This window comes from Apus apus, chromosome 2, assembly GCF_020740795.1.
Source record: "Apus apus isolate bApuApu2 chromosome 2, bApuApu2.pri.cur, whole genome shotgun sequence".
NCBI lineage: Eukaryota > Metazoa > Chordata > Aves > Apodiformes > Apodidae > Apus > Apus apus.
Window position 1 is genome coordinate 136,922,296 of NC_067283.1, and position 13,633 is coordinate 136,935,928.

At 41.9% G+C, this 13,633-nt stretch overlaps 1 protein-coding gene across 1 annotated transcript; it reads left to right on the plus strand.

Annotated features, from left to right (window-relative positions):
• The first annotated feature begins 3,428 nt into the window (after positions 1–3,428).
• DCSTAMP (dendrocyte expressed seven transmembrane protein) lies at positions 3,429–7,532 on the plus strand. Its single transcript, XM_051611562.1, has 3 exons — positions 3,429–4,454; positions 6,313–6,633; positions 7,354–7,532. The coding sequence occupies exons 1-3, from the start codon at positions 3,429–3,431 to the stop codon at positions 7,474–7,476; spliced, it is 1,470 nt and encodes a 489-aa protein (XP_051467522.1). The 3' UTR covers positions 7,477–7,532.
• The last annotated feature ends 6,101 nt before the right edge of the window (positions 7,533–13,633 follow it).

Genomic DNA, 13,633 nt, shown 5'->3' on the forward strand with positions numbered 1-13,633 from the left:
TTCTAGGGACTCTTGATGCATGTACTCATCCTCTGCTTACTTAAAAATATAGCCAAGATCTGAAATATAATAAGCATAACCTTAAAAATTCTTTAAACTGTTCCTCTTTTATTTTAAAATGAAACTAGAAAAATGCCACCTAATTATATTGCATTAATTTCTGTACATCACAAGCCTTAAAAAGTATAGCCAAACTCCTTGCTGGAGAGACTCCTTTTGAGAACTTGTTCTTATGATTACTCCTGCCAGCATGCCATATGGTAGATGAATATCACACTTCCAGATCTGAGTAAGTATTTCCTAGAGAGTGAAATTAAGGCACAGAGAGGTTCCTCTCGGACCCTACAGAAAAATCAGTTTCAAAGACAGAGTTAGAGCACAAGAGTTTCCAGCTCCCCTCTGTGGTGTACATCATGAGAAACTATGGTGGAAAGAAATTGGCACTTAAGAACAAGAAACTGCTTTCCAAGAATAATTCTTTCCTTACGTTACATAAATATTGGTAGCAGCTCCCACATTAGTTCATTTTACAGAACAGTAGAAAAAATACATAGCTTCAGACTACAATTGAAATGAAGGTTTTGTTCCTGTCAGCCTTCTGTTAGAGTTTGTACCTGCACTGAACAGCTGCAGGAGAGCTTTTGTGATTTATGTTTGCAACAGGAATCATTCCAGAAAGCTCTCAAGGTTTACTATTTCTTTAAACTGTGAATTAGCCTCTTTAGTCAAGCCAAAGGTTTATTTCTACTTCTGAGCCAGAGTGTTGTTTTCCTTTCCCAAGCATTCACAGCTGTTCAAGTGCCTGCTGATGCAATAAATTTTTTACATATATTTTAGGTTTAGAGTTCTCATTCTTTGTATGATTCTCCTGTGCTGATTATTATTAGAAAACAGAGGCATTAGATAAGCCACAGAGATGCACACTGTGAGCCTGACTGAGCCTGGCAGTGGCTGAGCTCAGAGATGGGCTCTGCAGGGAACAGGAATGCCCACTTCCCAACCTTCAGCGGTCACGCAGAGACGCCTGGGCATCTGTGCCACAGGCTCCAAAATTCTGTGGCACCTTATGACACCTTTCTTGCCTTAAAGCTCTGGGTTCATGGAGGTTAGGGACAAACCTTTCATGTGTGTGCTGAGTGGTGCAATGATGTCATGATTCTGCCCAGTAAAGGAGACTTCGATTATTTTCAACTTCTGTCCATGCTTTGCAGATTTCCAGCCTCCTGCTCCAGAGCTATGGCTTCTGTTAACTCTAAGGCTTCATTCCTGACTCTCACTCCAGTTCTTAGATGCAGCCATGCCAAGCTCCCACTCCCACATTACAGTCATTTACCAAATGCTTAGAAACATTAATGGGAATATGTGAAAACACCATACCCATACAGACAAACACACAAACCCATGTGGAAGCTACATTTGGGAACAGCTGTGAAATCCATGCTGCAAAAGAAAATTCAAAATGTATGATTTTCTCATACAGAGGTTTTTGCATCATATTACATAAAAGTTAGCTTTTCTACATTTGATTTTTCTATGGCTTTTTAAATCAAGAACAGAACTCCAGATCTATTCAGTGTACAGGGCAATTTTTCTTAGATTTAGAATGAAGATGTGGCAGCATGTACTGTTTAAGGATCTGATCTAGGAATTTCAGGATTTGCTGGCAGGTTTTGCTGGCTGTTAGATCTGGTTCTGTTTGACTCCAGGATTATGAACATCTCCTTTTTAATTATATTTTCTAAAAATGCCTCATTAATTTCTAGTTCAGTAGGAAGAGGGTAAAGCACACATCCACCTAAGCAGAGGACGGCTCTGCTCATGGCAAATCTGGAATCCGATGGTTTGTGTGCTGCTACTTCTCCCCATTTTGCTTGTACCACTTTCCCAAACACATGGCAACTTCTACATACTTCACGGACATTAATTAACTAATTTCACTCCTATGAAGGAGCTGCTAATTGCTGTTATGCTCTGTTTACAGCTGAGTTCACTGAGGCCCTGGAGGGAAAGTGATTTCCTCAACTTTCCCAAGCAGAGTGGTAGTGCCAGGGATTGAGCCCACCCTGAGAGCTATTGCCCACTGTTAATCCCTGCTGAAGCAGTTAAGCATCAAAAATGCTCAGTCCCTTTCAGGATATTTTTCAACACTAGAAAGGATCAGGCCCAAGTGAGTCCAAGAAAAAGCAGTCAACTGAAGCTCCAGGAGATCCCACCTGGAGTCAAATGCATTCTCCAGTCACCCTCAGCTCCTGTTGCATGCAAAAATGATAATGATATAACTAATAACTAATTACAGTGGGAGAAAGGAAAAAATGGTGCAGTGAATGCTAGAAGAATTCATAAAGTCAGGTGGCAGCAAAATACAGTATACGAACAATATAATAGTTTAGTTCCTGGCTACCTGCTGTGCTCAAGCTAAACAAAAGACAAAGTAATATATTCAGGATGCATTTGTGAAGCAACTGTTGCCTATTATAAGATAATATTTCAACAGTTTATTTCATTAGTATATCATTTATTCTGGTATGTTAAAAGGCTGATACACATCTACATTGATCTTGTATCTTTGGACAAGTTGCGTTATAAATATTATATTGTAGAAAAAGGAAAGTTGTGAACACTGGACTGTCTCCCATCATACTGAATTGAATCTCACAGAAATACTCTCTAATTTACAGTAAAGGCATGCTGGCAGGCAGGAGAGACAGTGTCAAGTATAAGCAATTAGGGTTAAAAGTATATATGGACCAATTTGCAGCTGTGCTATCCTAGGAGAGACCTAAAGAAGGAATGATACCTCTGAGACACTCTTTACTCTTCCCTCTCTACTGACCTACCTTCAGCTGAGAAAGGAGAGCTGCATTCCCCATCCCTGGGCAGCATGCACATGCTGCTCCACCCCTTCCTCCCTCCCTGGCATCAGCTCTGGCTGCTCCCCACTCATCCTGCCGTGATCCCCTGCTTTGGGGCAACAATGAGAAGTTTCCATGCTCCCCTCCTTGAGTTCCCAGTGGGGAAACACTGGGTGCTCAGGGAGGCTTGTGTCCCTCATACACACACACGGTTATGTGCATTTGAACTGCTGTGTGTACACAGCAAATGAGAAATCAAAATGTACAAAAAGTAGAAGGATAAAAAACTTTTGGGGGAAAAAAAAAAAAAGGAAGGAAGGAAAAAAAAAGACGTAATATCTTTTGGAATAATCTCTTCCATCTTTGTATATGTGATATTGAGGACAAAGATTTGGGTCTCTCACAGGGCAGTTCAGCACCCATGTAAGTCAGACCTGCCTCTTTTGCAGTGTGAAGTATTGATCAGTCAGTTAAAAGCAGTTTATTGCCAGTGGTGTGACTCTATGACTAACCATATTTTTATTTTCCTTTCCTTTTAGTTTGAACCATCACAGTGTCAGCAACAATCAGAAGAAAATGCAAACATTTGTTTCAGTAGCCTGGAGTGCATGGGGAATTTTTATATCTGAAAGGAAGCCCGGCTGGAAGTATCTGATGCAGCTTTTTGCAGTTTGTTCTGCAGTTGCCTTCTTCTCAAGCTTTCTCTTATTCCTTGGCATGCACTTCTCCCTGACACACCACCCTTTGGGTCCCTTACTGATTTCTGGCTTCATCTGGATCTCTCTTTCTATCGCACTCTGCTGTTTCAAGCACCTGCGCTGTTTTTGTGTCCTGTTCGTTCTTTCTTGCGGGCTGCAAAATGGCAGGAATGCTCTTATTACTGCTGGCACAGGTGTCGTGGTGGCTGGCAACATCCAAAATATTTTTCACAACCTAAAGGTGCTGGCAGACAGTATAACTTGTCATTTAGAGTATGAGCAATTTGACTTGATTAAACATTACGTTGAAGTAGTAAAATGGATTTACAAGGTGGTCAAGCTTTCCACTGAACTACCTAAAGATTTTGTGTGGCTAAAGCATGAATTCACACCATCTTATTCCATTTCAGATCATGCACTGAAACAAGAGCTAAATGACACAAAGCAAGAAATCCAGAGAGTTGCTAACCAGATATCTTTTATGCTGACTATACTGCCCTGTATTGGCCAGAAAGTGTTGCCTATAGTGGGGATTTTTCTAGCTTCTTTTGGAACTGGCCACTTTATAAAAAAATTCGTGGGCTCTCACAGTGCAAAATTTAAGAATAGTTATATTACAAAAAAATTCATCGCTTTTGATGAGCACCAAAAGCAACAGCAAAGACCCTGTCTTCTGCCACTTAACAGAAAAGAAAGAAAAGAGTATGTGACAATCCCATCTTTCTTCCTCACAAAGAAGGAGAGAAAAAACATGCAGTATTTTTTTCTCCCTGTAACTTTCCATCTTTGCACCTGGCTTCTACTTGCTGCAGCAGATTATTTGTTTTATTGGTTAATTACTTCTGTGAATAAATATCTCCAAGAAGTACCAGATCTAGAGATTCAGCTCAGACTCTCTCAGAAAGTAAGTACTTACCAGTATTTCTGTTTCTTAGTTTAGTGTTGAAAAATTTCTCTTCAGCAGCTGCCAAAGGCAGCAGAGCAGACACACAGCCAATAAGCCATTGATTCTTTCATGGCATTGTCATTCATTCATTTCAAAAAGGGCCACTGCCTTTACAGATGCATATGTTGGATAGAACCAGACAGTTCTTAGCACTTTCCAAAGTGTCATCATATTTCTAGAGAACAGTAAAAATAGGGAAAAGTACCTTAATTTCTCTATTTATATATGTGGAGAAGACCAGAATCTTTAAACTGGACACTCACAATGCTAACCACTTTTATAGTAAAAATGCCACTGTGACACTGATGTAAGAGATGCTTACCTTTCTTTAGCTGCATAGTGTGTGGAGTTCATAATTTTAAAAAGAGTATCTTAGAATATATTTCACTTCAAGAGATCAAACACTGCAACAGGTTTCTGAGACAGGTTTTGGAGTCTCCATCCCTGGAGACATTAAAAACCTAACTGAGCACAATCCTAAGCAACCTGCTGTAGCCTCAGATATTCTCTGTGTTCTGCTGTGTGCAGTGTTGCCATTGCTTCTATCCTTTGCACCTTGAGGACAGCCCCTTGCCATGACATGCCTTGGGTGTAACCTAAGTCAGTGCAAAGGAGCTTAGTCCCACCATCATGAACAGAGAACATGAGCCTTACCCCGTGTGGCTCATTCATGAGTCCTCTACTATGAATTTGTTTTCTTTACATGTAGTGTTAACTCCTGTGGAAAGCTAGTCGACTCTTCCAAAACAGAAAATGATGCCATCAGATTGTTTCTAGTTCCCCCAGGAAGGCTAGTCACATTAAAATGTAAAATTTAATCTCAACAGATTTGTCGTAACAAGCCCCAGGGCTGCTGATCTCAGGGAGTCTAGAAAGCTGGCTGGGTGAGCAGGACAGACTCAGCAACTTCTTGAGATGTTTATTCTTGATATGAACAGTAAAGTTCTTCATGCACTTCTACTCCTGTTTTATATTGAGTTCCTAATGAAGTTTTTCCTTGCTTATACATTGGTTCAGTGAAGGGATAAAATGTACTAAGATAGATGGGACTGGGATAACATCAAGGAAGGCACCTGATTCTTCCAATGAGCATGTAACAGAACTGCCTGACCTATGTAGGTGGTTAGAAGAGCCACAAGAAAGAGCTACATATTCCCCTGACATGGTCAGAAGAGAGGGCTGGGTGATTCAGTGTCCCTACTACAATGCTCCTACACACAGAGCGGAAGGTTGCCTGCCAGGATGGAATACTGGCTCCAGCAGCATGTCTACTTTAGTCCCTCTCATTCAGCATTTCAGTCAATAAGCAGTGCAAGGCATCAGCTCTGCTAAGCAAAGGCAGGAGAAGGAGAGGTGGCTTTGTGTGTGTGATAAACTTGTAGTCAGAGTACCTGCCTAGGTAGGCATGGAAACATTGATGAGCACGTACTGAGCCACAACTGAAGGGATGGACACACTCCACTCAGCTCTTTTACTCTGAAGGAAGGACCAACAGAGGATCTGAGAAGATTCGTGGTAGTGGGAATATTTTAAATCATTATAGCCAGATTAGCTAAATATTTGTCTATCAGAGCCAAAGATAAGGTAAGTTCTTAACAGTCCAAATTGTGGAACAGTGTCCCCTGGGAAATGGTGAAAATGCAGTCTGAAACTTTTATAAATAGCCAATAAACATATTATTATGAGCATATGGAGACAATGGATGGATTAGATGATTTATAGGCCTTTTTAAACCTGAACGTCCAATGGAAGAGGTATACTAAGAAAGGAGCAAATCAGTGCTATAATCAACTCTTTTTCCCCTTTTCTTGCACAGAGAAATGACAAAAGCTTTATCATTCCTATTGGAGAACGTATTGCAAAGACTGACCCTTTCAAGATCACTTTGTTTAAGCATGAGTGCATCCCGCAGCCAGAGCTCGCTCCCTCCACGACGTGGATCCAGCTTGGAGTCATCATCTTCTTCTTAATCGTTTTTGGGATATTCTCTGGGCTCCTGACTCAACTTAAAATAGTCGTGTTAACTTCATTTTATCCTGACACTGAGATGAAACGGATACATTATTTACATGCAAAACTACTCAAGAAAAGATCAAAATTACAAGAGAAAACTGGAAAGAATGTGTTTGCTAGAACGGTAAGCCATCAGCTCCAGGGGGAAAAAAAAATCTTCCTCTCTCTGGTGGTAACCAGATGCAGGAAATACTTAAACATTTGCTAACTTCAATTATGTGCTAATAGACTTTCCCCAGTGCTCTCCTGCACAGGGGCCAGAGACAAGTGTCTGTTGGTAAGATTAGATCATATAATTGTTTTATTCTGTCCTTCAACACAAACGTATCAGATCTGACATGGGTACACCCAAATGACTACGTGCTGATAAGAAAATATTCCTCAGACATAGAGCTCTCCAGAGAAGAATCTTGGTTTTAATGGACATATAAAAAGCACCTCCAGCACAAAGAGTATTCCTGCAATCTAGACAGCAAACAATAGGCATTTGTGAGCAGCCTCTTGATGTTGAGAAAGTTGTTCATTTGTTGCTTAGCAAAATGAAAGGTGATATATTTCTATGAAGCACAGTAGGAGTGCAACTGCAAGTACCATTGGAAACCAGAACTTTTTGCATGCAAAAATATTTGGCCTGTACATATATGTATATATACACTAATGGAAATAACAAACACAAATGCATATATTTATGGCAACTCCAGATCACTTCAGACAGAGACAGGGGTTTGTTTGCTTGTTTGGTTTTTTTAATAGCCTTCCATACTGACTATACAGGATGTTAGTGGCTGAGCAATGTCTAACAAAGTAGTACTAGGATCATGGTGTCATATTTCTGTCTTTTCAGGTCAACTTTTGGTTTCCAGTACTCCAGGTGAGAAAGGCAGTAAGGAGGAAAGGACGGACTGTGGCAAATGACAACACTGTGCGAGAGAGACCAGCTGAATTTTTGGATGCTCTAGTTCTGTAGCAACTTGTATTTTGCACCCATATTTCTTATGGAATGTCAGTTTTAAAATGTAAAAAATAGGCTCAGAGGCTAATCATCAGTGTTTTGGAAGAGTGTGGAAAAGAAGCCACAGGAGATAATGTGCTCTCCATCACAGAGAGCTCTGGGTTGCATTAACACTAATTTTTCAACTTGGGGTCTGCATTGTCTGGTACTTTAGAAATCTGTGGAGGGTCTCTTCTGTGTAAAAGCAAACAGCTTGGAGCTTTTTAGGACTACAGCGCAAACCTCTTTGAGCTGAGCTAACGGAGGACATAAGGGCAGCAACAGGTTTGTCTTCATATTTGCGAGACACTGAAGATAGAAGACATAGCAGAGGCTGTCTAGGCTGGCCAAGAACCTTACTAGAGGGCAAAGATGTTTCTAGACAGTTCAACCTATTTCTTGACTCTCAACTGCCCCAAACCCTTCTTTCCCATCCCATGCTTCTTTCCCATCCCTGGCTCCATACATCTGCTCCTGCATCTGTAGCCATCTCTTCTGCAGGGCACTATATGCTCTTTCAACCTTCCCCAGCTGAACTCTCCCTCAAACCTCAGACTGGCCACTTACTTTTGCTAATTCATCTTTAAGAAGTTTCTAACTCTAGCCTCCCACCTGGAATTCCTCGCTTGGTCTTAGTCTCCCATTTTCACATATCCATAGACTGTGTTGCTAGTGCAGATTGTCCCATGTCTTTGATGATTGTGAGAGAGGTAATGTAGCATGCTCAGAAGTGAGCATATTCATGTGAGCTAGAACACAGAGCGATCAGGTGCTGTGGGTGCAAACAAGCTGGTTTTGAGATGTAGGGACATACAAGCAGAGATGAACAATGCTTCTAATCTTGCAGTCCAAGGGAGCTTGCAGAAGTGGCAAAAAGGGGCTTAATTATGCTGCTAAAGCCACCACTGACTTCAATGAAACTAAATTAAACTAATAGTAAATGCTTCACCTATTTGGCTAACATTGGTGCTGTGACTTTCACACAATACATGAACTACTGAAAGCAGGAAGTCATAGGAGTGGCTTGACTGATGTGGCACTAGAGGTTTAGTGTAGAGCTAAAAATCCACCCAACAGGCAGTGTACTTCAGATTTTCAGCCACAGCCAACGTCTTTCTTTAGGTTGCATAATAGCAAACTTTAGCCTGTTCCCCTATAATATGTGCATGGGCCCAGGACAGACATTGATCGATGTCTCTGTTATCTGAATGAATAAAAGCTTATTTAAAACTTTCCAGTAGCAAGTGTCAGAAACTACATTTTACCTGAAACAGTGAAAAACATCAAGTCTTTTTCTGTCTTCTAAATGAACCCTCACTCCTCCAAAGGTGGTTCAGGTTTGCTGGTGTACCAACAATTTGTCCCTAGAAAATGAGATGTTAGGTTGAAGCCATGGAGTACTGAGGGTAGTGCTGAATGGCCTGACTATATCCTCTTTTGCTAAAGTGGGATAGCCCTGGATAACAGTAGAATTCATTTGTATCCCAGGTACTACTGTCAAGGACCAGTAGCAAGAAGCATTCTGATGAAAAAACAGCAAAATTAAGGTGGCTCTAAATCTGCTTCCACAAAATAGACTAGCTGTCCAGGTGCTATTGACAAGAGGATATATTCATTCACTTTTGTTATCATTTCAGATGAAAGAGGAAGAGTAAAATGTCAGAAAGAGCTGATAGTTTTGGCTGAGTTCCGACAACTTCATTGCTGGTAGGAGCTGGATGTGCTCCTTTCAGTCCCAAAGGGTGGACTGGTGAGAAACCCTGATCTCCTACTGATTACAATGCCCAAAAGCAGGGTCAGGTCTGATTGACAGCACTACCACAAAACACTAGCCACTTCACTTGGCATCAGGAGGCAAAATTTGTTTTGGAGTTTCGTACATTTCCTCTTTGATGGTGTGTTGCCACCCAGCATACCTTGTGTCTCTGTTCTGCAAGCAGCAAGAAAAAGTTTTGCAGCACATGGGAATGGTTCATCAAAATGACTCAGAAAAGGGTCAGTGGTTGGGAGAGGTACCTAAATCTTAGGATTTTGAGCTCTGGAGCACGCTCTCAGGACCCTATCATATACTTTGTATTTACTTAAGGCAACTAAGTCTAGTGGGAATGATTGATTATGAAAAAGAGCCATTGATTTTGGTTAGGATAGGTGAGACCTTGCAGAATTTACAGAGCAGTGTTGTACCTGAATGCTAGGGTTCCCAGCTCCAACCAGTAGAGCACCTTACAGAGTATTGCTTAGCTTTTCTACCCTAATTGGCAAGTCATGACAGTGATAAAAGCCAGTCCATCTTGGGAAGCTAACTGTAATTCTGTACAAAATGTTCAGCTCTGGTAAATATTTTGCCTAGATGCTAGACCCCACTACTGGTGACAAAAGACAGGGCCCAAGGAACTACTTTGTCTTGGTCTTTACAGGTAAGAGTGATTTCAGCCATACCAGGCCCCTCAGACCAGAGGGAAGGTCTGGAGCAAGGAAGACTTAACCCCTCATGAAGGATGACATGGTTAGAGAGCACTCAAACACACCGGACATATTTAAGTCCATAGGACATAATGGGAGGCACTGATAGGTGCTGAGGGTGCTGGTTGATGTCATTGTGAGGCAACTCTTCATTAACTTTGAAATGTCATGGTGATCAGGTGCTACTGAGGAGTGGAAGAAAATTAATACCACTCCCAAAGGCAAGAAGGAGCATCTGTGAAACTACACATTTGTGAGCCTCACCTCAATCTGTGGGAAGGTGATAGAGCAACTTTCCCCACAAGTCACTTCCAAACATAAATGTAAGAAAAACTTTTGAACAGTGATGGTGGTCAAACACTGGAACAGGATGCCCGGAGAGGTTGTGGAGTCTCCATTCTTGGAGATGCTATAAACCCAACTAAGACATGGCTCTGACCCACTCAGAGGAGCAGGGCTGGCATAGATATCCCTAGAGGCATCTGCCAGCCCCAGCCATTCTGTGATTTGGCCACTTTTACACAAAGCATTGCAGAAAATATATTAGACATGCACACCAAAAGCTTGTGTTAATTTGTGAATGCACTGTGCCAGCACCAGGGTGCCACCTGAGAAATAATGTTGTCATGACACTCGTACTTGAGTGGAGTAATGTATTGTTTGCTTCAGTGACCATATGCATGCACACACGTGTGCTGAAGATGAGCTGAATGGCACACAAAGGAGATAAGTTTACTCTTTCCCATCCCCCTAAACCTGGGTTACCAGGGAAAATGGCCTATTCTGCACATTTTTTAAAAATTCTAAAACACACCTTTGGTGCCTCGAAGACACCGGATTATGTCAGTAGTAGGACAGTTCTTACCCCTTTAGATGTACAGATGAAAGGACAGGTCTGTCTGTCCCAGCATTACACAGAGACATGCCTCTCATTCTTTGCAGACCTTAGTTGGTTTCTGTTTTCTCCCATTTATTTCTGTCCTGTGAGCTGGAGAAGTCCAGGGCTTTGTTTATCTTCAGCTGTCTCCTCTGCAAGCAGCTCAGTTATTGCCTTGGCCTCTCTGTTTACCATAACCCTGAACCACGTTATTACATTGTTCTTTTTGCCTTTTTTTTTTTTTTGGCTTTTTTTTTAAAAAAAGAAAAACAAGTCTACAATTTACAATGAAAAGTATTCCATCCACAATTATTTTTGTTCCTCTTCTTGTCTGCCCTCTCCTCACATTTTCTGCATTTTATTTTGGCTCTTTTCCCCTGTATTTGTCATTCAAAATCTTCTTTCCACTTTTGGTATGTTTTGTTCTGCTCCAATTGATCATTCTCCCTCATACATAAAAGCATCTATTCTTTTCGCTCTGCTGAGCATAAGTAAACTACAGGTACAGCTGAAATTAAGGATTTTATGTATTCTTATAGTTGCTTAATGGAGATTTTTAGTATCTTTCAAATTACTGGGCATTGTCTCAAACTGATTCTCCCTGGGGTTTGTCAGAAATGTACTCATAAGCCACCAGTACTCAAAACAAGAGTGAGAAGAAGTCTGGCTTTGGCTTTTGACTCATTCATCCTTTCCTTCCCCCAGCTTACAAGAGCTCAACTTCCTTTTTTAAACGTCCTTCACTAGTGTAGAGGCTGTTTGATTTACTGTGAAATATCCCCCAGTTGGATAAAACCTGGTTTGTAAAATTAATGAAAGGCTTCCCTGATCGGCTTGTGAAGATAATTCAGAGAGACATGCTAGTGCTCCTGACCCTCTGAAGCACAATACAATCAAGGATATTTCCTTACAACAACCGTGTTTATGGAATTCTCCTTATCACCACACTTAACTTGGCTGCATAGCTAAGCTAAGGGCTTGTTTTCCTCAGTGATAGCTCTGTTGCAGCATTTGTGGGTTCCCCCCCCCCCCCCCGCCCCCCCCCCCCCCCCCCCCCCCCCGATCCCTGCTCTATCAGTATTGTCACAATGACTCACTGTGTTTTCACAGTTTAAATAGCCCGGAGGCTCTTGCAATTGAAGACGAAATGAACAGGCAAAGCCTTTCCTCTATATCTGTTCACGTGGCAAAAGTGGAAAGTGAGGATCAAAAGATCACTCCCTGCTGCTGCTGAAATAAAGCCTGAAAATGGGGATGTTCTTGTCGACTTTATGGGCACAGACTTCAAAACATGTGAACATGCTTCATGGGTGCTGCTGAGCATGAGAGTAACTTCCCCCTCATCTCATCCCTGATCCATCAGACCAGCGCTGCCCTCCAGTGGCCCAGTGACGCCACATGCCCCAGTGTTGCTCTGCAGAAATCCCCTGGTATTTCAGGCTGAAGAGAGAAGCACTGCAGGTGTGGGTGCTTGCACCGCAGCCATGAGCTCTCCGCAGGCAGTAAATGAGAGCCAACAGGCAACCGGGCAACAAACACCTTCTGGCTACGAGGACTTTTCTGCACATGATGGGGATGAAAGCAATACTAGGTATGCTAGGATCAGATCTCCCAAATCCCCTCTCTGCTCCTGGGCCTGGGATCTATGTCACCAGGGAGAATGGAGTACTGAAGATCTCAAATTTCTATCTGGCTAGGAAGCATGATAAAAATAGGTTTAACAGAGATTTTTTTCCATACTTTAACAGTGCATTTAAGCCTTCAACCTTACCATACAAGAGAGAGGTGAAACCAACAGAATTCCAAAGGGAAGTGCTAAGCAAGAAAAGGCTGTTTTGTGTTTCAGCCTTGACAAGACAGATCCTCAGCTCCTCTGTACTGAGATGTAGTGCTTCAGATAAAAACGGTTTTAATGCAGCAACGCCTCCTGTCAGAGCAATCAGATCTAGCTACTCTACCGTGTGTCCAATGGACAGAAGGAAGAATCAAAGAAGTCAAACACTTTTCTCAGTAGGCCCCAGAGAAGCCTCAGGATTGTGGATAAGGGAGGTAGGATTCTGAGAAATCTGGGAAATAAATTGTTGTCTTCCATGTGAAAGGCTCAAGGGAACAGTGTGGGCTTCGGAAGTCATCTCTAAACCAGTCTTACAACTTAGTGTGGGGCATCTGTTGCTCTAGGACAACAGGGAAAGCACAGCCCCAGCTAAAACTTTGTAAGAATGAGCAAGCAAGAGCTGGGATGAGGTTGTAGGACAAGCGCAGAAGTCTTGTCAGGGTCTAGAGACTGAGGTAGGACTGAGAGATGAATCAGTGATCCTTCCAGTGCTCCAGTTCAGGACCTGTGCTGACATAAATGCATTTTACAATCTCATTGCATCCCAAATGAACAATTCAAGTAAATTAAAAAAAAAAAAAATCCCACTGTATTTGGCTCTGCTGTCACTCAGTACTAGTGTTTGGAACAGGGACGTGGACAGTTTCAAAATTCTATCCCTGTAAAGATCCTGCCATTATAGTGTACCCCACGTAAGTGGAAAAAGATCTGCAGAGATTTGGAGCCTGAGAGTCTCAACTTTAGTAGTAGCACCTGAATAGCACAGCTGAAATTCTGTTGATGTCACCTAGTTTCTCAAGAGCTATTACTTGGCACCCTGTGGCTAGAGGCAAGATTCAGGGCCAGCATGTGTCATGGGAAAACAAGTAGTCATAAATATCACAAACCTGACAGGCTCCAGAACTTGTTGCATTCAAAGATGTAAAAATACAGCAGATGCTTTGGTATAAATCCCAGTT

What these genes read in the sequence shown, in the direction of transcription:
- DCSTAMP (XM_051611562.1), top strand. Translation starts at nt 3,429, where the DNA reads ATGCAAACATTTGTTTCAGTAGCCTGGAGTGCATGGGGAATTTTTATA. An exon ending in AGCTCAGACTCTCTCAGAAA is followed by an intron (nt 4,455 to 6,312) that starts GTAAGTACTTAC and finishes TTTCTTGCACAG; the next exon opens with AGAAATGACAAAAGCTTTAT. An exon ending in AGAATGTGTTTGCTAGAACG is followed by an intron (nt 6,634 to 7,353) that starts GTAAGCCATCAG and finishes CTGTCTTTTCAG; the next exon opens with GTCAACTTTTGGTTTCCAGT.